The 23,143-nt window shown below is 41.2% G+C and overlaps 1 protein-coding gene, 1 long non-coding RNA gene and 1 pseudogene across 5 annotated transcripts in view; 2 read left to right on the top strand and 1 right to left on the bottom strand.

Annotated features, from left to right (window-relative positions):
* PCSK5 (proprotein convertase subtilisin/kexin type 5) overlaps positions 1-17,758 on the top strand; it is a 413,936-nt gene extending 396,178 nt beyond the window's left edge. For 3 of the 4 annotated variants that reach the window (XM_074361722.1, XM_074361723.1, XM_074361724.1), the window contains 4 exons: positions 918-1,135; positions 12,210-12,310; positions 13,979-14,165; positions 17,011-17,758. In XM_074361722.1, coding sequence (XP_074217823.1) covers positions 918-1,135; positions 12,210-12,310; positions 13,979-14,165; positions 17,011-17,417 — 913 coding nt within the window. In that variant the 3' untranslated portion in view covers positions 17,418-17,758. Of the gene's footprint in view, positions 1-917; positions 1,136-6,277; positions 6,496-12,209; positions 12,311-13,978; positions 14,166-17,010 lie in introns of those variants that run through there. The other variant, XM_074361725.1, reaches the window with a different exon arrangement.
* LOC141577462 (A-kinase anchor protein 17A-like) lies at positions 6,441-7,003 on the top strand (annotated as a pseudogene).
* Positions 14,154-16,988, bottom strand: LOC105067284 (uncharacterized). Its single transcript, XR_835134.3, has 3 exons — positions 15,921-16,988; positions 15,361-15,435; positions 14,154-14,921 (listed from the first exon to the last, which is right to left on the bottom strand). It is a non-coding gene; the product is annotated as an uncharacterized LOC105067284 (long non-coding RNA).
* Positions 17,759-23,143: the final 5,385 nt, after the last annotated feature.

The following is a 23,143-nucleotide window of genomic DNA, read 5'->3' on the forward strand; positions in this document are numbered from 1 at the left end:
ACAAATATGAAGGACTGAGTATCAAATTATACGAAGGGTCAGCTACGCAGAAGGTCGATGCCCTGACCCGAGTTATTTAAGGGTCAACTGTATTTATTATGTGCCAGGCACTATTCTAACAAGGTTTTCAGTAATATAACTTGTTTAATTTTAGCTACTAATATTAGCCCTGTATTACAGACCTGAAACACAGAGATGTTATATGACTTGTTCAAGGTCACAGAGCTTATAAGGGGTATGGCTAGGCTTTGATTCCATGCACTTTTGTTCCAAAGGGCAAGCTCCTAACTGCCATACCCTACTGTTTCATTTTTAGGTTCAATGAGGTGAAATAATGTTTCTCAAGTCCCTAGTGTCCTACCAGGCATGCAGTAGAAACGTAATAAATGGTAATAACTATTATTATATTTAGCCTCAAAGTCTTTTCAAAAGGTCATATATTATTATATAAAGGTCAACATCACTCATGTCATCCTCTATTTCAAGATTTTTTTTAATTGAAAAATGAGAAGAACCACTCTGAGGTACATTTAAAATACCTTCCATTCCCTGATTCCATTCAATATGATTTAACATCTGAATTTTCAAGTAGAAGAGGACATGGGTATATGAAAGGCAAGGACAGTGAGCAATCATTGTGGCACTACTACATGTGATCCGTGCTAGGTCCTTTTGTGCATGTCACCTAACTTAATCTCTACAAAAAGCAGGGAATGGACTGTAATGCCCAATTTACAGATGAGAAAACTGAGGCTTGTTAGATTTATTAATATCTTCAGTAATGAGTCTAGCAAGTAAAGAGTCTAAAAGCACCCAGCTTATAAATGAACCTTATCTGACTAACCATGACTTTTTCCACCACACCCAACTTCAGAGCAAAGCTGGGTACTGAAACTTTGCTTCCCTCTTTGGTCCAGATATTACGCAGAAAACTCCACAGGGCGGTGTGAGAGGTGTAGCAGGAGCTGCAAGGCGTGCCGGGGCCCACAGCCCACAGACTGCCTGTCCTGCGATCCCTTCTTCTATCTGCTCCGCTCCAAGGGACAGTGTCATCGCACCTGCCCAGAGCATCATTACGAGGAGCAAAGCACACAGACCTGTGAGAGATGCCACCCGACATGCGATAAATGCAAAGGTGAGGGCCCAGCTATCACTTTGCACATGTGACTGGAAAAATGCAAAGTTTCTTTCCTGCTTAGCCCCCCTCCTTTTCATCACCTTTGGAGGTTCTGCTCCAGCATCAGCACCCCGTTCTCTCTCAGCTTCCGCATCTGCTATCTAACCTGGGCTGTTCCTGCACTGCACTGCTGCCTCTGTGGATCCTCCCATCTTTCAGGGCCCAGATACAGGCATTGTCCCCGACAGCAAGTGTTTTCCATCTATTCTGTCTTCCTTCTCTACCTGCTGAACTTGGAATCCACCAAGCAAAATTTATATTCATTATCTCAACTACTTAAAATGTCGACCTAAAACTGCCCCAAGCTTCATTCTTATTTTCCAAAGACCTATTTGTCCCAGAGATTCTTAAAATCAACATCTCTCAGAGTAAACACACTGGGTTTCCTCTGATATTCACTCTTTCTGTTAATGGACCCACTGTCCAACCAATTGCCTGGGTTGATACCTTGAAGTTATCTTCCCCTTGCCTCCTGTCCGATGCAACTACCCTCCAACAAAGGTAAACTTCAAGGTCTGTTGATTCTCTCTCCTCAACGTTTCTCAGCTCAGCTCTCCTTCTCCATTCTCACTATCCTCCTTCTTCACTCTCAGCATCTCTTAAGCTGACCTTCTGATGTCACCCAAACTCAGGTCTTGCTACCCCACCCCCAGATCATTCTATATAGTAATGCCAGAGGAAGATTTCTAAAATTCGAATTTGCTCACTGTTTTCCGTAGCTTAACTTAGAATGGTAATCATGGTGAATTCTTCTCAACATTTAAGAAATACCTTCAACAATGTTTTTCTTCTTAAAACATATTAGATTAATATTGCTAGCTAGTAAGGTACATTCCTGTTATCCTTTCAAAACTGTGTTGACTATTTCTAGTCCTCTCTATATAAATTTTATCATCAGTCACATTTCATTTAAAAAAAAAAAAACCCTTAGAGGAGGGAGGGAAATAGCTCAGTGGTAGAGCACATACTTAGCATGCACAAGGTTCTGGGTTCAATCCTCTGTACCTCTATTTTTAAAAATCCCTCGGAAATTAAGTGGCATTGCATCATTCATCTTTATGATCCTGAGTCATCACGTTTATGATACAGCTCTTCAATTCATGCTTTCACTTTTTGTCCTTGATAAACTTTCAATAAATACTTTCTATTTTTAAAAAGGGATTAAATTCTTTCCTAAGTCAGTCCTTTTAGCTTATGGTCTCAGCTCTCCTTCCATGTCCTCCAGAACCTAGAACGACCCAGAACCACCAGCAGCCACCAAATAGGTCATGTTCTTTCATGCCTGCATGTCTACTGTCCATGCATTTCCTCTTCCTGGAGAATTACACTCTATGGAACTCTCAACTTAAAGGCCTAGTTTGAGTGTCATCTTCTCTGTGAAGCTTTTCTTAGTCCTACCAGAAATGCTCTTCCTTCTTCTTTATTCTATAATATACTGTTTTATCAGTCTCTTTATATCACATTTTAATTAAACATGTCCATCTCCCCTGATAACTGTGAGACCCTCAAGGCAAGGATTGTACCATATTCATTTTGTAGCCTTTGTTCTAACTCTAGAATGTAACACATAGTAAGTTCTCATTGTCCATCAAATAAATGAATGAATGAATAGAAAAGAAATTCTAATGTCTTTTTGCAAATCAGAAAATGCAACTAATAAATCTTCAAATGTTGCTTCTTCACCCACCCTCAATCTCCTTTTATGGAATTCCTTATTCAATGTAGTTCAGAGCTTCTTGATCTATGATCTTGATTTTCATTTGTCTCCTACCTGCTCTTTTATATTTTTCTCTCTCTGACTCTCTATGGTTTATACTGTTAAGTCTTCAGCACTGTATTCTGTTTCTCTAATTTGTTCTCTGTGTTTAGTATGAAGTTCAGCTCACCTATTTCAGTTTCTTAATTTAAATGACTTATTTTTAAGATTTCTAATTGTTTCTTTTTCATATCCATCTATTTTTGCTTCATATCTTCCTGTTTGTGTTTCCTAATCTATTTTTTGAGAGGCTGTTTTGTCTTCATTTACTTTTTGAGCATCTCAAACATGCTGAGTTTAAAAACTCTGTCAAACTTTTCTATGAAATAATGTTATCTGAAGTAAATTCATGTTAATTCTTGATTGTGTTTGTCTTCTTCCTTAGCATTCATTTTGTCTATATGCTTTGGAATTCTGGTCTCGAGCTTATTTTGAATGAGAGACTTTGTTTTTGATTTTCACTCCCTTTCTCTATCCCTTTATCCTTAGTCTTCATAGTCTAGTAGTTTTTTTTGGCTAACTCAACCCATCTCCCACCCTGAAACTCAGTAAACTCAGTGTAGAAATAGAATGTTCCAGGGTTCCTGGAGGTGATACTGCTGACAACGGAGATCCCATCAGCAATCCAGCTGGCAGCCCAGGGAAGTTCCTGGTCAAGAGGAGATGTCTGACGGCAAGAGTCCTACCCTGACTCTTTTCTTAAGCTCTAAACCTGGATTTTGGGCCAGGTCTTATACAAAACACATTTAGGTCCTATTATGGTAGACAAGTTAAAACTCACAGCCACCATTGTCTACATCCAGGCCCAGAGCAAAGCAGGTGGGTGGCTTGAATCTAACTACATATTTTGTATTTATATTCCTTTTCTGGTCCATAGATAACTCATCTTATTTTTGACCCCAGCTATCTCTTTTTTTGGTTCTCTCTGTTTACATTTATTCTATCATTTCTGTGTGTTTGGAATGAAGGGGTTATGTCAGAACCTGAACTCATATGATTTTCTTGACGTATACGTGTTACTAATGGATAATCAGATTCTTAGAAGAGCCTTATTTCCTAAATTACAGCCCAGCCTCATTCTGTTCATCCAAATGCCTAAGGGATGGGTGTATTTTAGAGTGTTTTCTGTTGTTGTTGTTTGTTTTTATTTTTTGGTACCTAAGACTTTGAGATGAGAGAAGCAAAGGCCAACATGTTAGAGCCTGCTTCTAATCTTGCTTCTTTTCCCTTCCAAAATGATTCACCTTGTAGCAGTAGGCTGACTACACAGAGACATTAAGGAGTAGGGATAACAGGAAGAGAAATCAGCTCCTTCCCACACTGAGAAGACCATCAGCCACCTTTGCTCTCTGAGCCACAAAGCTGACCTTCCTGAGCACTATTTTGATAATATTTTCAGATAACTTCTCTCCAATTCCTCAAAACACTAAAAATAGATTTACCATATGATCCAGTAATCCCACTTCTGGATATATATTTGGAGGGAACTCTAATGCAAAAAGATACATGCATCCAATGTTCACAGCAGCGCTATACACAATAGCCAATACATGAAAACAACCTAAATGTCCATCGACAGATGACTGGATAAAGAAGCTGTGGTATATACTGGAATACTACTCTGCCATAAAAAAAGAATAAAATAATGCCATTTGCAGCAACATGGATGGACCTAGAGATCAACATTCTAAATGAAGCAAGCCAGAAAGGGAAAGAAAAATATCATATATCACTCATATGTGGAATCTCAAAAAAAAAAAAAAAAAAAGAAAACAAGGACACTATGAACTCACCTACAAAACAGAAACAGACTCGCAGACTTAGCAAAAAATCTCATGGTTACTGGGGAAAGGGGGTGGGAGGGGATAAATTTGGGAGTTTGAGATTTACAAATGTTAGCCACTATATACAAAAATAGATTTTTAAAAAGTTTCTTTTGTATAGCACAGGGAACTATGTCCAGTATCTTATAATAATCTTTAACGGAAAAAAATATGAAAATAAATGCATGTATGTAAATACATGACTGGGACATTGTGCTGTACACCAGAGATTCACACATTGTAATTGACTGTACTTCAATAAAAAAAATAAAAAATAAAGTGCATTTCATAAAAATTAAAAGTAAAACAAATAAAAAACAAAAAGTCTCTCCAAATGCTTCCCAAGTACATACGAATACAACCATCTCCAGACTGAAGGTGGCTTCCATTACCACCTATTTTTTTTTTTAATCATTTAACTTCTTAAAAAAAAATTTTAATGGAAGTACTAGGGATTGAACCCAGGACCTCATGCATGTAAGCATGTGCTCTACCACTGAGCTAGACCCACCCACCACCTATGTTTTGATGCCCCTAAATCTACTTCTCTCTCCAAATGGTTTTCTTGAATTCCAGTTCCATACATCCAACTGCCTGTTAATATCTCTAACTGGATGCCCAATAGACATCTTGAATTTGAAATGTAAATGCATTATTTTGGAGACCCCTTGCCCCATCCCCAGACCACTTTTTCCTATGCTATATATCTTGATGAAGGCTCCACTACCTACCCATTGTCTAAGACGGTAACCTGGTCTTTATCCTCTGCTCCTCCTCTCCCAAATCCCACATTCAATTTGTACTCAAGTTCCATCAAGTCTACCCCTTAGATATTCCATAATTCTATCTCCCTTCTCTTGCCTTTCTATTATCACTGCCCAAATTCAGATTCTTATCTTCCCTTAGGTGAATTATTCACCAATTCTCTAGTCGGTCCTCTTGCCTCTATTAGCCGCTCTATAAACAACCAGTCCTCCATTATACTCGCAAATTGATCTTTCCACATGACAAATATCATGATGCTTCTCTGCTTAAAAAATGACACTCCACTGATTTTAGGATAGAATCTTAACTTGGCAGCTTCACATATAAGTCTCTTCATTGTGAGACTCTTCCCATATTTGACTCTCACAACCTCCTCCACCATCCTCTAATCTCGGCATAATTAGTTACTATAAACCAGAGCCAATCTTATCCCTTCTCCTTTGGGATACTTTCTCCAGCTTGTTTTATCTGGTAACCTCTTTCTGATTCATAGTCAGCATTTCTTCTAGAAATCCTCCGGTAACCCCTCTATTCTGTGTTCCCCCAAGTACTCTATAATCATTCATCTACTTATTCAACAAATACTTATCCAGCACTCTGGCACAAGGTCAAATACAACTGTGAACAGGCCTGCTGAGGTCCCCGCAGCCCAAAGAGCATATTTTGTAATTGCTTACTTACTTTTTCGTCATTCTGCCTAGACTGAGATTCTCAAAGGTACAAATTAATGTGTCTGGCTCACCTTTGTTTCTCTAGCACTTAGCAGCGTCACAGGAGGTCACAGGAGCATGGGGGCAGCGGCAGCGGGTTGCTTAAGGACGCCTCCGGGTGATGGCGGCGAGCCCAGGCCAGGGCGCTGGCGGCCTGGGACACAGGCTGAGCCCCGCGCCTGCCCAACGCCCCAGCTACGGTAGCAGCTACCACAGTCCACAACCAATCCCCAGGCGGTGAGGCTCTGCCCTCTGTAAGGCCTCTACCTCAAACCCACCATGAAGGTAACCATTAGCGAGGCCCTCCCGCAGCTGAAGCAGCCCCAGAAGTCCATCTCCAACTGGGAGGCAACGAAAAGGCCGAAGGGCATGGCGCATACTCACCAGTTCTCCATCCGCCAGATTGCCAAGAGCATCATGGACTCCTCCGCTGTGGAGGCGAGGTGGAGGACAACAGTGGTCAAGGCTTTCCCCGCCTGCCTCCAGGGCAAGACTTCCCAGCTCAGCGACATCCTCAAGGTGTGCGCCGCCGAATTTAAAATCGATTTCCCTGCCTGCCACGCCGGGGACTCCTTTTCCTGTGGCGGAAGGATGTGAACGAAACTCCGCTGCGAAAGGCAGGACACACTCCACCTGGGGGCGGGGGCGGCCCTGCTGATGGTTCACCTCGAAGGAGTTGGGCTCGGAGAAGCTCAGCGGGAAGGTTCTGCTCAAGGTGTCTGAGAAGTTTGGGCAGACATCCCCCTGCTGGACCCTGACCGGGAGGAGATGACAGACCGGAAACCTCCCATCTTCAGTTTCTGGGGAAACTTGACCTTCGCGGTGCGCTCCCAGGTCCGCGGGAGCTTCATCCGAGCCGTGGAAGCATGCGCGCGCGCCTTGCGCTGGATGGAGCGCACGTGCAGAGGCGGGGACTGCAAGGCCAGGCTGAGACAGCAACGTGTCTCTTGATTACACCAAACACCTGAGCGCCTCAATTAAGAAAGAGCACTTCCAGTGGAAGAAACTTCTGGAGCTGGAACAGCAGAGAGAACAAAAGAGCCAAGAGAAAGAGGCTGAGGTGAGGCAGAGAGCAGAGGAAAGAAAACAGAAAGAGCTAGAAGATTTGGAGAGAGGAAAGAGAGACACGCTTCCACAAAAGTGAACAAAAACAGAAGGACGATGAATTCTATCAGAATCAGAAAAGGCTCGAGAAGAGAAGCGGCAAGCAAACGAGTGGGAAAAGCTACAAGAAAAAAAAAGAAAGAAAGAAAACAGGAAGATTGGAAATTGCTGCGGGCTTAGAGGAACCTGCAGGCCATCTGGCTAACTGCCGGGCTCCTGAGCGGAGCCAATGGACAGCTGCGCGGGGCAGGGACTGTCTTGACCCCCAGCAGCGGAGCCGCCTCTTCCGGCCCTGAGATGCCACCTGTGCGTTTCTCTGAAACACCCCGCCCGCACCACGGCCTCCCCCTTCCCTGGCAGGTTACACCCATAATCCAAAGAATTGTCTTAATACTACGGCGGGGAAAAACTTGGAGAGAGTGCTCAATAACAATGTTTTATTGTTTCAGGGTGATTCTCTGAACATTAAATAAACGTTAAATTACTCTTCGCTGGAAAGTGCTTAGACTAGTGGACAATCAACTACCCTGGGAGTGGGCATGTGTTTTTCATACCAGTCCTGGAATTTCTTTTATGTATCTCACAGTACGGTGTATCAGCACTGTTCAATAGAAATATAACCCAAGCCATATGTACAATTTTAAATTAATAGTCATATTTTTTTAAATAAATAAGTAAAATTAATTTTAATCATATTTAAATAATATAGGCAAAATATTATCTATATATAATCAATATAAAATTATTGAGATATTTATTATACTTTTTTTTGTACTGAGTCTCAAAATCCGATGTTAATTTTACATTTACATGACAACTCAATTTGGACTAGCTACATTACAAGCGCTCAGTAGTCACCAGTGGCTAATGGCTACTGTTTGTAACAGCACATTTCTAATTTAGAACAATGGTTTCAGACGGTATTTTAGCAGTAGGCTATCTTCTTCAGATGAAACCTTAGGCTGAATCCTATTGTGTAAATTGATCAGGGCAGAGCCACTCAGGTGGGAGCAGACCCGGGATCTTAAAGAGCCATCTGATGGCCCCATTTGTCCCCTCCAAGCACTTCCAGGCAGCCCTTGATGCAACTCCATGAAAACACTAGTGTACAGTGGTTCCCATTCTTTGCCTCCCTGCAACTGACCCTAATCTTTGAAAGAATTACCCTCTAAACAAACTGTGTTTAACTTGTCATTAATTTGTGTTATCTTTTGTCTTTTTCATTTCAGAGGCACATATAGTTGCTGCTCAACTATCTAATCAGAATAAGATAACAAATGAGAGAAGACATTGAATTTGGGGTTGGGTGGGAGAGTAGTGGAAAGTTTGCATTGTCATTGGCCATATGGTGGTAAATACAGGCCTTCTATTAGGTCTTTTGAAAAACTGAAGTTATCTCTGATGGCACTGTTACTAGATGTGGAGGGCCTTTGTTCCAACTAGGATTGCCAGATAAAATACTCATTTCCTAAATATGAAAATACAAGTCCAAACCCCGCCATGCAGTGCAGCACTAGTCGGGGAAAGAGGAGCCCTTAGTTTCTAACCAAGATCAGGCAAGCATAAATTAATGTCTCCTAAGTCAGTCAGTCAAAACAGGACAATATCAGCTTTTTAAGATTTTTGTGGGGACTGGAGAAACTTTTAGTGATGTTAGCACAGTTTGAAAAACTGTAAATTTCTGTAATTGGGTTTGGGATTTCCTGGGTGGATTAAGAATGATGGTTTTGAGCGTTTTCGGTCTCAAAAATTCATCAATACATTCAGACAAGGGAATACTCTTCATTGTTAAAGACATGTGAGCTATCAAGCCATAAGAAGATATGGAAGAACCTTAAATGCATATTACTAGGTAAAGGAGGACACTCTGAAACGTCTACATACGATATGATTCCAACTATACAATATTCTGGAAATGGTAAAACTGGAGACAATAAAAAGGTCTGTGGTTGCCAGGGGCTGGAGGTAGGGAGAGATGAATAGGCAGAGCACAGAGGATTTTTAGAGCAGTGAAAATATTCTGTATGATACTATAATGATGGATACATGTCATTATGCATTTGTCCGAACTCATAGAATGTACAACACCGAGACTGAACTCTCACCTAAATGATAGACTTCTGGTGATCATGATATGTCAATGTAGGTTCATCTTTGATTTAAAAAAAAAAAGTACCATTCTGGTGAGTGATGTCAATAATGGGGAGGTTATGCCTGTATGAAGCCAGAAGGTAGATGAGAAATCTCTGTACCTCTCTCAATTTTGTTGTAAACCTAAAACTGCTCTAAAAAAAAAAATAGTCTTAAAAAAAAATAACGTTCATCAGCACAGTCTCCCTAAGATTGTATTCCAGGAATGATTAGGCATATCTGGGTGAATCTTAAAGCCATCCTAAGTATTTGTGCCTCTCCCTCCTATATTGGACTTGAATCCTAAATGTCCCTGGTAGATGCTTTCCATCTTATATGTTCCTTCCTTCCATCCTTTCTTCATTTACCACACACATCCTTTGCTAGTTAGCGAATCTGTGCTGCTTTCTGATTTTGCAGTATATAGATTACAAAATTTCAGGATAGGTTTTCTCTTGAGTTATAAACTGGATGAAAAAATAAAGGATGAGTTCCTTCCCTATTAAAATATTAGCTGTCATACTAAGAAATGAGGATGCATGAGTGATACAGGGAAATTTTAGCAAATTAAATAAGTAATTTATCAACTAGATTGTATTTCATTCACATTTGACTACCCAATAATATTAGGGTGTTAAAAAAAGATACTTAAAAGAACCAAGATGGTTGGGGAGAGCAGCACACCAAGGACCAATATGTATCTTTGTATGCAGCTGATTCCTCTGTAATTAGCTCTCTCCTTGCCTTCACGCATTTAACCTTTTATTTATCCTCCTTACAAAATGCTTTTAAATAAAAATCCAGGCTGGGTAACTGAAGCTTCTTAACTCTCTCAAGCTGCCTCTCTCTTCTGGTGTGGAAGGACACCGCGGACAGATCCCAGGGGTTGCCCTGCATGGTTGAATTCATCCCATGGGGATCAGTCCAAGGGAGAGCAGATGATGAGCTGTTCTGGATTTTAAGGAAATGCCAAAGCTGTCTTTATAGGTCCCAAGGCTCCTGCAGACCCTTAGACACAATGGTAAGTGTAAGGTGTTAAACTTGAAAAAAAGTCAGAAAACATTCTGGAAATTAACAAACTACTTTTGCAAAAGATACAGAGTACCCTACGTATACAGATTTTGCAATAAATCAGTGTAGGTGACATAAATGGAGCCCTGATTTGTCAGAGGTGACAGATAGTGCCTTTGGGGATTGCCCAGGAGCTAGGCCAAATTGCTGCTGGCCTTCTGGAAAATATAACCAAACTTAAGAAACAAATTTCATGGCCTAACCTTTTTACTGCCTTTCCCCTCCTTTAATTTTTCCTACCTTTAATTTCTCTTCATAAGGGAAAAAAAATACACCACACTTTTGCATTTTAAAATTAGACTAAGACATTTAAACTCTATTTTAGAAACCTGTAGGGAGGGAAGGAAGGAAGGAAAGATTGACTCTTTCACCAGAGATCGTAACTGTGTTCCCGAATATGTGGGAGATTCTGTATGAAGCTAGAGGTAAGATAAAAACAGAATGGCTTTGAACTTATATCACCATAGGCAGCCCCCAAACTAAAGAGAAGTAGGGTAATAAAGGTTTATTATCTGAGCTGTTGTTCAGAACTCAGAATTCATTTTTCGTAGAAGCGTCATACGTGATTGAGCTCACAGATCAGAAATGAAAAGTGGATTTAAATCCCTAGTGAATGTAAGAATGATTCTAGTTCAAGTTCAACTAACCACTCTTTACGACAGTCTTCTGATGGAAAGGCCAAATTATATAAAGTTTCAACTCACAATACCAGGCACATTCCACACTCCGTCTACTGCCCTGCTCCTGTTTGAAATTCTCAGCAAGAACACCAAGGCCTGTCTTCCTAATGCAATGAACTAGAGCTCAGGTATCCAGTCCCCAAGCTCTTTCCAGAAGTTATCCCTTGATATCTGCACAGAAAGAAATGTGAGTCAGTCATTCCTGGGGTCTCTGAATTAAGAGAGAAGGGTATTACCTCCACAGGCAACAGTCTGTCTGGTCAGATCTCTACTTGGTTCATGTATAAAGGCAGATGGTATGATCAAAGCACACTGTACTGTCAGTCAACAAACCTGAATTTGACTCTTGACTCAACCATTACCTATATAACCTTGAATGAGTGACTTCACATGTCTGGGCATTAGTCTTCATTTATTAAAAAAATTAATAAATACAGTGTCACATTTCTGAGAAGAGAGTTTGCAGCTTTCAAGAGAATTTCAAAGGAATCTATTACAACAATCCCCCAAATTAAGAACCACTGGACAAATGATCTACTAAATTCTTTCAGCCCTAGCATTTTAAATTCCAAGTCTAGTATTGTTTATCAGTTAGGAACGGCCCATTCATGAATTACTCATCGAGTTTTGGAACCCTGCAAATTGGCTGGTATCATCCTCATCCTCTATACTAGTTAAATAACAAGCAGATGATAAATAAAGGTTTTCTAAACTTTCTACATGATTTCTCATTCTCTGAAAATCTTTCTTCTTGCTGTAATAAAAGATCTCCAAACCCTTAATTTCCAAGATAAGAGTCTACATTGATTAGACTAATTGGATAATTTCTAGGTCTTAGTATCTCAAAGACTTGCCCCCGCCATATCCTCAATCAATTTACCCTTCTACTTCAATTTAATTGACATGTTCCTTGCTCCTAAGTGTTCTGGATCGAAGACAGAGGTTGAAATCCAAGGTCAGTCTCATGATATGGAATTTTTTTTTTCCTTTCAGGACAAGGAGCATTGAATTGCTTATCCTGTGTGTGGAGTTACCACCTGGTGGGAGGAATCTGCACCTCGGACTGTCTTGTCGGGGAGTACAGAGTGGGAGAGGTACTGAGAGCTGGGCGTGGTGTGCCTTCCGCCATTTCTACAGAAGGACATGAGCTAGTTTCTGCATGTCATTTTGGGCAAAGTCCAAAAAAAGTCCTAAAGTTCCTACATTCACTATAGTGCAGGTTTAATATTTTTACATCTTCTACCATTGCATTGTGGAATAATGGGCTACCCACCTGTAGCCTTCATTTCAATTAAAGGAACTGAGACAACCTGAGATAAATATTTGGAAAGTTATTTAATGAGGACCTACATACATTGCTCATGACCTGAGAAGTTTCAGGTATACATAGGAATAGTATGTCAGAAATAAGAAATATCTTCTCTCCTACCCCTCTGCTGTCTAACCTGAAATGCCTGAGTAATGTCAGAACTACATAACCAATATAATAGGTCCATCCTCTCCTCCACCCCTTTGCAATGTATTAAAAGAGATATATTTCATTTGCTGGCCTAGAAACCATGGATTTTCTGAGTCTACTAACTTCTTGATTGTGTTCCTGAATTTTAGAAATTAAGTAAATCTCTCCATGGTAAAACTCACATGACCCAGCGTATTCACATGTCACTCTCTTTAAATTCTGACAAGAGCTCTCATTACACTTTGGAGACACTGAAGATCTGAGCCATTAAATAACGGTAATTTGATAAAGATCACGTGAGTAGTAAATGAAGTTGGGATTGAACCCAGGGGTTCTGACTCCTGATCCAGGATTTGATGAGATCACAGCTGAGAAAGCACCTTAGCAGCATCTGAAACTTGCCAAGGCGCTCAACAGTGGCAATTTCCATTCCTTCTTTTTCTATGATACTAGCCTTCCAAAGGGCAGAAGTGAAATAGGAAGGTATCTTCCCTCATCTCCATCCCCAGCACCAGTGACACTGCAGCAGCTTGTTGGGAGGGAAGCCACTTTGTCTCAATGATTTTTCCATTGAAATGTCGCTACTTTAACTAAACAGTCACAGGTTATGTTTTTCTGGGGGCAGGGACACAAGAACCTAATAACCACAGAGACAAAGCATGTCATGTCAATGAGTGAAGAGTGTTGGGTCAAAGAAAACCCCAACACAAACTTGACCAAAGGTGGGATTTGACGTTTCACTTGTGTGCTGGTTACATCAGAGTGAATGCTGGGAACTGTATCAAACAGGAAAGCACAAAGGAGAGGGCCTCCAGCACTCAGCTCTGCCTGCGATGTGGGAGCGATGGACCTAGCTAGCATTGACAAGTCTTCTGGTTTTTAAAGAGAAACTCGGGACTGATTTCCATGTGAAATATCCCAATATTGAAATGTCAGCAAAGAACTGAAATTTTTTTAAACCATGAAAGCCAACCGGGAATGGGCCAGACAGAACTTGTCCTTGACCAGGTACAGCAGCATGCGGGCCGTCAGTTTGTGACCTGAGCTATTCTAGAAGCTTGTTCTCTCACTGTTGTTTCCAGCCCATCTCAGAGGGGAAGGCCCAGCAACGGCTCCGTCCTAGTGTAGACAGCTGGTTCTGTCTTTCACCCAGGGCAGTTAAAGTGGACCCAAAACAAACTACCTTTCTGCTGTCCCCCACCTGCCTCCTTTCCTTACCTGGACGAGAGGAAACTCCCGTCTGGGAACTCCGATGCCTTGAGAGTTTCTCCACACTTAAAAGAAATCTGATTGCTCTTAACAGGGGGAGACATTTAACTGTGAAAAATGCCATGAGAGCTGCATAGAATGCAAGGGCCCCGGCGCCAAGAACTGCACCGTGTGCCCCGCCAACCTGCTGCTGCATGTGGATGGCAGTCGCTGCCTGCGCTGCTGCAATGCCTCGGATCCCACCGGTGCCCAGGAGTGCTGTGACTGCCGGGACACCACAGGTGAGGGGAGAGGGAGGGCAGCCTGCAGAGCCAGGGGAAGGGCATGTCCTCAGGATGCTGACGGGAGCAGAGGGAGAGGAGGAGGGGAGGTGCAGAGGATCAACCTTTTCATTGAGTGCCTGCTGTGTACTCGAAACTTTCTGTCCATCGTCTCATATAAGTAGATATTATTAATCCCGTTTTACAGCCTGAGGAGACTCGGGCTCAGAGGGCTTGATCAGTGTGCCCAGGTCCACACCGATGTTAAGAGGCCCTTCTGGAATTAGAGTATGGCTCATCTGGACTCAAAGCCAGCCTTCTCTCCGCTGCTGTGGGGCTTCCCAGACTCAAGCTGAAGCAGCTCTAGAGTTTCATCTTTATACACTTACTTTATTCCCTTTTTAATTCTTTCCTCCTGGGGGAAAAAAAGAAGGAAAAGAATCAACTATCAAGGAAGCTGATGACAATACTATTTTGATTCTGTGGAAAAATTCTCTGGAGGTCAGACAAAATAGGGCTCCCATGAGAGAAAAGGCAATTTAGAAATGAACTTTCATTGAAGGCTAAGAAGAAACGAGATCCCTTTTACCAATTCTGAGTCCCTCAACTATCTTCCACCTCCAACCTCTTTCATATGGGTACTTGGTTCTCTTTGGTACCAAGCTTCGAAAGATCCCAAATGGAATGATTTCTTCTAAAAAGAAAAATATAAATTCTTAAAATATATTCTCTAGTGCAGCAGCAGATCATTTCCTTGGGGTTCAGATACATCACGGCCTGACAAAAAGAGACATTATATTAATGAGAGCCTGTCCACTTGTAAGTGAAGTGAATCCCAGACCTGTAACTGCTACTAGCCCTTTCTGTTTTATTTTTTATTAGCCTTTTCAACTAACTTCTAAATATCATCTTTCCAAAAACTAATTATTTCCTTCATTCAGCTTTCCCACCCCCATGAGCAGCTGGTTTCCCCAGCTCTTCATACGCATCCACCTTTGGGGTCTGATTGCCTAATATCCATGCTGTGTCAGCTAAGAATAATAACCCTCATTACATCGATGGCTTTAAACAAAACCAGAAGTGTGTGCATGTTGGGTACAGAGTTTCTGCAAGCCTTTTCCAACTAAGGACTATTTAGTCAACTTTCCTGGGCTTTCTGTGGCCCTTGAAGATCTACTTGGGGCACCTCTGCAAAAGACGAAATAGTCTTAATTACCTGCTCATTCTTTAGTGAGACACTCTGCTCCTTCAAAGAACCCATATCACAGAGGCCGACCCTGACTCTGCATACCTAAGATTGGAGAATAGTAAGACATGATTGCACAAGGCGCCCTAGTAATCGAAACAACCTCGAAAGGTCTTTTATTGATTCTCCTGCCTCAGGCAATATTTATCTTGAAGTGCCACATACAGATTGCTTATCCATCCCTCTGGTGCTTTAATATTTCCTCCAGGGAAAAATTCCATGCTAATCTGCTAATGACAAAAGCAGTGATGATAGTGCTGTTACTTTAGGAGACATTCTGCTTGATGGGCAAAATCCCATGAAGATGACAGTTAGGATAAAATAGAAAACTTGTTTATCAGTAGCAAAAAGAGAAAGAAATACATAGTGATGATGAATCAGATATAACTGACCAATATAGAATAAGCAAAAATAATTAACCCTAAAATAATTGGCAGCAATATTATATCCATTAAGCTGGTATATATAATGTACCTCGAATCTAATAAAACACCCTGGGGGCAGACCTAGGTGGTTCAAAAAATACTTACGGAAAATGGATTCTGTATTTCAACATGTACATCCCACATGGCCAGCATTTTTTTCTCTAGTTCTTTCACATTCTCTTTCACACTCCCATCTGGTGGGTTAAAGAATAGGGGGAAAAATAGATAATTTACCCAAATCATACCACCCGAATAAATGAGTGAAAAGCACAAAAAATGAGCTCATCACTGAATTATGACACTGTTTCGGTTACTCCATATTCTCAGTTAAGGCATCAAAACAAAGGCTGATGAATGACAGGAGCAGAGCTCTTACCTTCAGGAATCTTACTTACGATAGAAGAAATCCCCCATCCCTCAACTTGGTAGTCAGAATTTTTAAATGGTACTTATCTTCCTGCAAAATTAGGGCCACAGAATGCCAAGTCAAAAAACCACTGTCAGTGTTTTGCCCTGTCTCCAGACTATAACGTGGAGTGAGGATTCCTGGGCTCAAATTCTGATTGCTCCACAAACAAGTACTGACCTCTAACAATAAGGCAATCCATTTTATCTCTCTGTTTCTCTGTCTCCTCAACTGTCAAGCAACAGAATAACCTGTGATTTCTATGGCCCCATACAGCAATGAGTCAATGGTTTTATAAATATTCTCTTCCTATCTTTGAATGATGGGACAATCATGTTGAATCAGGTTTAAAGGTAGCTGGGGGCAAGATTCAGTCTTAGAAAAAGTCAGAGTTGAAACAAAAACAGAGCACTTAGCAATAACTAAAGCCTGACCCACGATGGAATACTCTTCTCAAGGAGGAAATAGAAGAATCAGTTTGGTAAGGTTGGACACTTGGCGACTGACCCATGAGGGATAGGTGTGAGGGGGCTCTCTTTGGATCTCAAACTGACCTTCACGCTCGAAGGGTTTGTTGGTATCACCTGGGATAGACTGGGACTCTCACGGAGCACACACTGCAATTCTGCAGAGGGGTGTGCTCGTTAAGAAAGTCAAAGACAGTGGTTCTACCATTTTAGATTTAAAAGATAAAGGTGAAGCTCTTCACCTCAGAAACTAATTTCCTCCATTCCACTTCTCTCCCACCCTTCCCCTCTGCCCTCTTCCTCTGGGGTCATCTTCCAAAAGATGAGTGTATCCTTCGAGTGAGTAAGATTGAGCCTGCACGTGAACATACCAAGACAGCCCTGTTCATCACCTCCTCCATTATGCTGGTGCTTCTGCTCGGGGCAGCTGTGATCGTCTGGAGGAAATCTCGGGGCAGAGTTAGGCCAACAGAAAAGGTCAGCTATGAAAAGTTGGCTGACCCGAGCAAGACTTATTCTTCCTATAAGAGCAGCCATCACCAGAGCACCAGCTTTGAAGAGGATCAGGTGATCGAGTACAGGGACCGGGACTATGATGAGGACGATGATGATGACATCGTCTACATGGGCCAAGATGGCACAGTCTACCGGAAATTCAAGTATGGGCTGCTGCATGATGACGACGAAGATGAGCTGGAATATGATGATGAGAGCTACTCCTACCAGTAACCAGAAGCCCCACCCCCACCCCCCACCCCACCCCACTCGCAGGCATGCGTGTGAGCTTGGGCCTTTATCCCTACACACCAGGCTGATGTGTGGGTTTTTGTATTTGTCTTCTTAACCCTGAGTCCAGCTAGAGTATGTAAGAATCCTGAAATGTTCTGTTCTTCTTTTGGATGGCTAAACTCAATTAACCATAATTGTTTATCCATAATTGAGGAACATGGATAAAATTCAGAAGGATTTTCCTTAACACGGTATATCAAGACACAGAACACAGGAAGTTAAAAAAGTGAGATTTGTGCAAACTGTTCTATGTGATTTAAATAAAAGGAAATGGACCTAGAGTAATTCTATTTCTCAGCTGTATTGTGGAGATAGCTGCTGCCTTCTCAGTTTCTGGTATTTCTGTAAATGATTTGGTGGGGGAATAGGGAGGCAAACGAATTGTTTGTCTTAGCAGATTTTTCTCCCCTTTTAGTTCTCTTTACCCAGAGTTTTGTTCTGTAAGGGGCAACTAAACAAGGCTCTCCTCTTTATCCCATTTATACCAATTGCTCCAGATCATCCCTGAGGAGAAGAGACAGCTCTGCTGAGGCTGGCCATGACCTATTTATAGAAATGAGGAAAGGTACAGGAGGCAGCACCATAGCCAAGGAACTACATATCCACCAGGCGATTTCCTCTGCACTAATCCACAGTCATGATGATTCTAGAGCAGGTTCAGGCAGCAGATAGGCAGCAGCATGCCCAGTAGGAAAGAAATCACCAAGTTTCCAAGAATTGCAACATTACACCCTCATGATTTTTCTAAGAGCTTTTCTGGTTGGAAACATCAGCTAAAACATGAAGTAATAAAAGAAAAATGGCAATGTTAACCTAACGAAAAATGGGATACAATGACCAAAACTTCATCCACTCTGAAAAAAAAAGACTAGCTACTAAATTAAAAAGCTTTCATCAATAGCTCGTCACAGAACTGTGGACTCTCTACAGAAAAAGTTAGAGAGGAGCCTAACATGGAAATGCCCAGCATCCTGCTCGCCAGCTTAACCCAGCTGCTGACCAGCCTTCCAACACTCTTTACCTCTGTGGTCTCTGTTTCTAGACACCCTCGGCGTCCCTTTTTCCACCCGCCTGTTAAGTACACTCTTGGGTTTGTGCACCAGGGACAGTTTTTCTGCAGGTAATACGGAGAAGGGCTCTTGCTAAGTGAATACGTGAGCAGGGTTGTATGGATTTCCTTGTCAAAACAGAAGTGACAGGCAGCACTGGGAGCGGACCACCAGATGGTGATATTTTCAGACGATGATGATAATCACCGAAACAATGTATTGCACACTGACTATGTACTAGGTACCAAGCTAAAGAATTCCTTTAGAAAACTCACCCCTTAGTACCACTGTAACTTCATGAGGTTGGTACCATTATTACTCTTTTTTTTTTTTTTAAATAGGAAACCCCAGGCTTACAATAGGTTAAGTAAGTAGCCTAAGGTAACAGAAAGCTATTCAAGATCCAAGGAAAAAGGGCGACTGTAAAGTGTATGTTCGTAATAACTATGCTACCCTGACACAAAGTGGAGAAAGAAGCATCCTCAATCTAATAAAGGCATGTCTAGTATTTTATTTTATGATAAGCAATTCTATTATCTTCCCTAAATGCTTTTTTTAATGGAGGTACTGGGGATTGAACCCAGGACCCCACGCATGCCAACCACACACTCTACCACTGAGCTACAACCCCACTTACATCTTTCCTAAATGTGTTCATTTTCTTTTCTTTTCTTTTTTTTTTTTTTAAAAACATAATGCATCACTGACATGGGAAATCTCTGTCAAGAAGTCTTCAGTTTACTGAAGGCCTCAGTGTTTCTTTAGGGGAAAGCTCTTAAAACAAAGGTTGGCAAACTTTCTCCGGAAAGAGCCAGGTAGTAAATGCTTGAGGCTTTGCACAAGTCACAGTTCTTGGGGCACGAATGCAGCCAGTCCACAACAAACGCTTGGGCTGTGCTCCAAGAAAACTTATTTATGGACATTAAAATTTGGATTTAAGATAATTTTCACATATCGTAAAATATAATTCTTTTTGTTTTTTCTTCAGTCACTTCAAAATGTAAAAACCACTCTTGGCTCAAGGCAGTACAGAAACAGGTGATGGATCAGATTTGGCCAAATGACTGTAATTTGCTGACCTCATCTTAAAAAAAAAAAAATCTTAAAAAACCATGTGTATCACACACGCATATGATATGCTTCCAAAAATTTTGGTGACTTAAAATCACCTCTTCAAAATCTATCAGAACCCTTTATAGTTCCCTTCTCAATTCTTAGAAACAAATAAAAATAAATATAAGCTAGCCATCTTATCAATGGAAGAATTCCTCATCTCTTACTGAGTAATTGGAGTGTAACCTATGGGAATAAGTCATTTTGTTTATACCGTGTTGCTCATCTTCCCTGATAGTTCGAAAGCTCTGATAGCCTGAGTTTGATATTGCTTTGTGTAGCCTCATTTTCCAAGAAAAATCTGTGTTTGTGATACACAGATTAAATGAGATTTAATACACAGATTTAAAGATTAAATGAGGTCAAGATGACCCTGAATACTAAGAAAACCCGGTGTTGTCACTCCATGTGATCCTGAAAAGAGGGCCTCTGCTGGGTGTGGGTAGTCGGACATCCTTCCCTCTCCGTTCTCAGGTAGGCCACATTATTCTCAGACCTCTCTTGAACACTATGCTCACAACTGTCTAAATCGATAAATATGTGGTTGGAAAACAAAGTTGCTTTTTGGTTTTCTGTTTGCAAATAACTTTGAACTATTAAGGGAATCCTTGTAGACTGGAAAAACACCAAGGGGCTAAGCAAGAGCTTGGAAGGTTCTGGTTTATAGAAAGTAATTTTAAAATTGAAAATAAAGTTAAATCAAGACCAGATAATGCTATGGGGACTTGCTTATCAATAAACTACTTCTGAGCACTTTTTATGTGCTTAGTTTGTGCTTTACCCAGTAAGAGACACAAAGCAATAAAAGAGTGCTTTTCCCCCCTCGTCTTTCTACCTCCAATGACTAAGCTAGTCATATAATCATGAACTTTTTTCCTAAAAATAAGTCCTATCTGTCTGTCAGCCCCATCATCACAGACTCGATTTGGCCCTCAGCCACTCTCATCTGATCCTTTAATACTTCCTTCCGAATTATTGCTGAGCTTCGATCTCCTTTTCCTCCCAATTTATCTACCCTGCAATCAAAGGTCATTTCTAAGATCAATCAGATCATCACATGCAGGGCTCCCTATCACCTACACTGATTATGACATTCACAACTTGGCAAGATAGGGCCACTGCCTCTGTCTCCAGTCTTAACATCCACCAGTTCCCGGCCCCTCCTTATTTCCAGCTTCTCCACTTACACTCAGTAGTACTGAACTACTTCAAAGTTCTCCAGGATAATGTCCTGTTATCTCATATCCTTGGGCACACATTGTTCACTGTCCTTGGAATACTCTTCCCCAACCTTGACCAACTGGTATAGGGTAAGCCAGTTTTTATTGCTGAAAAGTAAACTATCACAAATATAGCATCTTAAAATAACAAAACATGTATTATCTTACAGGTTTATAGGTCAGAAGCCCACGTGGGCTTGACTGGGTTCTCTGCCTAGGGCCTAACAAGGTTAAAATCAAGACGTGGGCCAGGCTGGCTCTTACCTGGAGGCTCTGGAAAACAACTGTTTTCCCAGGTATTCAGGCTGCTGACAGAGTCCAGTTGCTTGTGGCTGTAGAACTGAGGGTCCTACTTTCTTTTCTAGCTGTCGGTCAGGGGTCACTCAGCTCCTAGAGGCCACTCTCTGGTCTTGTGCACGCCTTCCTCCAAGGCCCCCTTCAAAGCCAATATCCATGCACTGAAACCTTCTCATGCTCTGAATCTTTCCGACTTTCCCTCTTGCCACCAGCTGGAGAAAACTGCATGGAAAGGGCTTGTGAGATTCACTTAGGCCCACGTGGAGGATCTCCCTCTGGCTGTGATGTGACATAGTCATAGGCATGACAGTCTCCTCATGTTCCAGGTCCTGGGGATTAGAGTGGGAAACCTTGACAGTTTATTTTAGGATTCCCCTTACCATAGCCAATAAAACTCTTTTGGAAATCGATTTAGCAAAATATATCGAGTCTTTTCAATGTGTGTTCTCTTTGAATTCACCAATTCCATGCTAGGAAATATTATAAACAGAACCAGAGCATTAAAAATAATCATCTTTGTTTATAATTTAAAATCACAACACTCTAAAAGCAAGTTTACAAAGACCATACAAAATATGCTATAATAGATATGATAAGCAAGATATAAAAGTTTATGTACACTACCATTTCAAGGGTATTTCTGAAATTAAAAAACCTATGTGGATTATGCAAGCTGAACTGTAGAAAGCAAAGATAAACAACATTATCTTCCCCCAAAGAGCTGAATATTGAAGTGGAAAAACAAAGATGTATAAAAATAATCACAAAACAAGGGAGACTACAAGCAGTGCAATAAATTCAGGGGAAAAAAGCAATGAAATCATTGGAACACAGAGACAGAAAAAGCAAGCCGAGGCATATACATACCTTTTGGGTGAGGAATCCTGAGGGAAATGTTCAGGAATAAAAGGACCCACAGAGCTCAGTAACAGTGGACAGTAAATCTGTAAAATGACAAGCACTTTTCACATGAACTTGAAATCACAGGTCAATTTCAACTACATGTGATAAAGAATATTTGTCCTCCAGCCAAGCTGGGCCCCTCGAAGTCTGCAGAGGAAAGGCAAACGTAGCAAGCAGAGTGTCTTTGCTGGAGCCTACCTTCTCTTCCTACATCACTTCCCCCTTCTGTGCATTGTTTCTCAAGGCACCAGTGAACCTAAGGGGGGACGTTCCACAAATGTCAAGATGTTGGCTCAAGTGCCAGTTTGACTAACTATACCCTCACTTTGGTTTCAATAATAACATCTCATTCTGTCTTTTGTCAGCTATTCCTAAGTATCAAGCTCTTTTTTTAATCTTGGTGGATGATGCCCTTATTAGATTTACCATTCCTGCATTTATTTTTATAAAGATGACTTGGCATAACAGAAATATCGTGAGTTTAGGGATGAAAGATTCCTGAGATGGAATTCCAATCCTGAATCTTTCTTGTGTGGAATCTTGGCCAAGTTACTAAATTTCTCTGATTCTCAACTACACACGGGAAACTTGAATGCCAACACTCCTGAGGTTGCCATGAGGAACAAAGGAGATTACATATGCAATGGGCACGGTGTACAGAAGGGGCTCTGAGAGTGCTAACTTCCTCCTACTTCCTCCCGCATCCTTTTAGTAGCAGTGAAAACTCGTTAACAGCCTTCCCTCCCATGAACCTGTATTTTGAAAGGATTTGTGAAGCAAGATTATACAAGGGAGAGAAAAGTAGACTTACTTTGTTCTTTACGCTTAATCTGGAAGCAAAGACACACCCCCTCAGTCCTTGTTAACAAGGCCTCTTCTTCTCAGCAAAGCAAATACGCTGAAATGAGTGGTTTTAAGTAACCGGATCATTAACTGGCTTTTCTTACTTGATTTCTCAGCAGATAGAGAAAAACAGAAGATTGTTCTTTCAGAAACGCCTACAGTGATTTGCTCCAAAACCAGGAGAAAATAAAATCCATGCTTCACTGAAGGGATAAAAGTTTTGGTTAAAGGGCCATACATT

Source organism: Camelus bactrianus, chromosome 4 (assembly GCF_048773025.1).
Source record: "Camelus bactrianus isolate YW-2024 breed Bactrian camel chromosome 4, ASM4877302v1, whole genome shotgun sequence".
NCBI lineage: Eukaryota > Metazoa > Chordata > Mammalia > Artiodactyla > Camelidae > Camelus > Camelus bactrianus.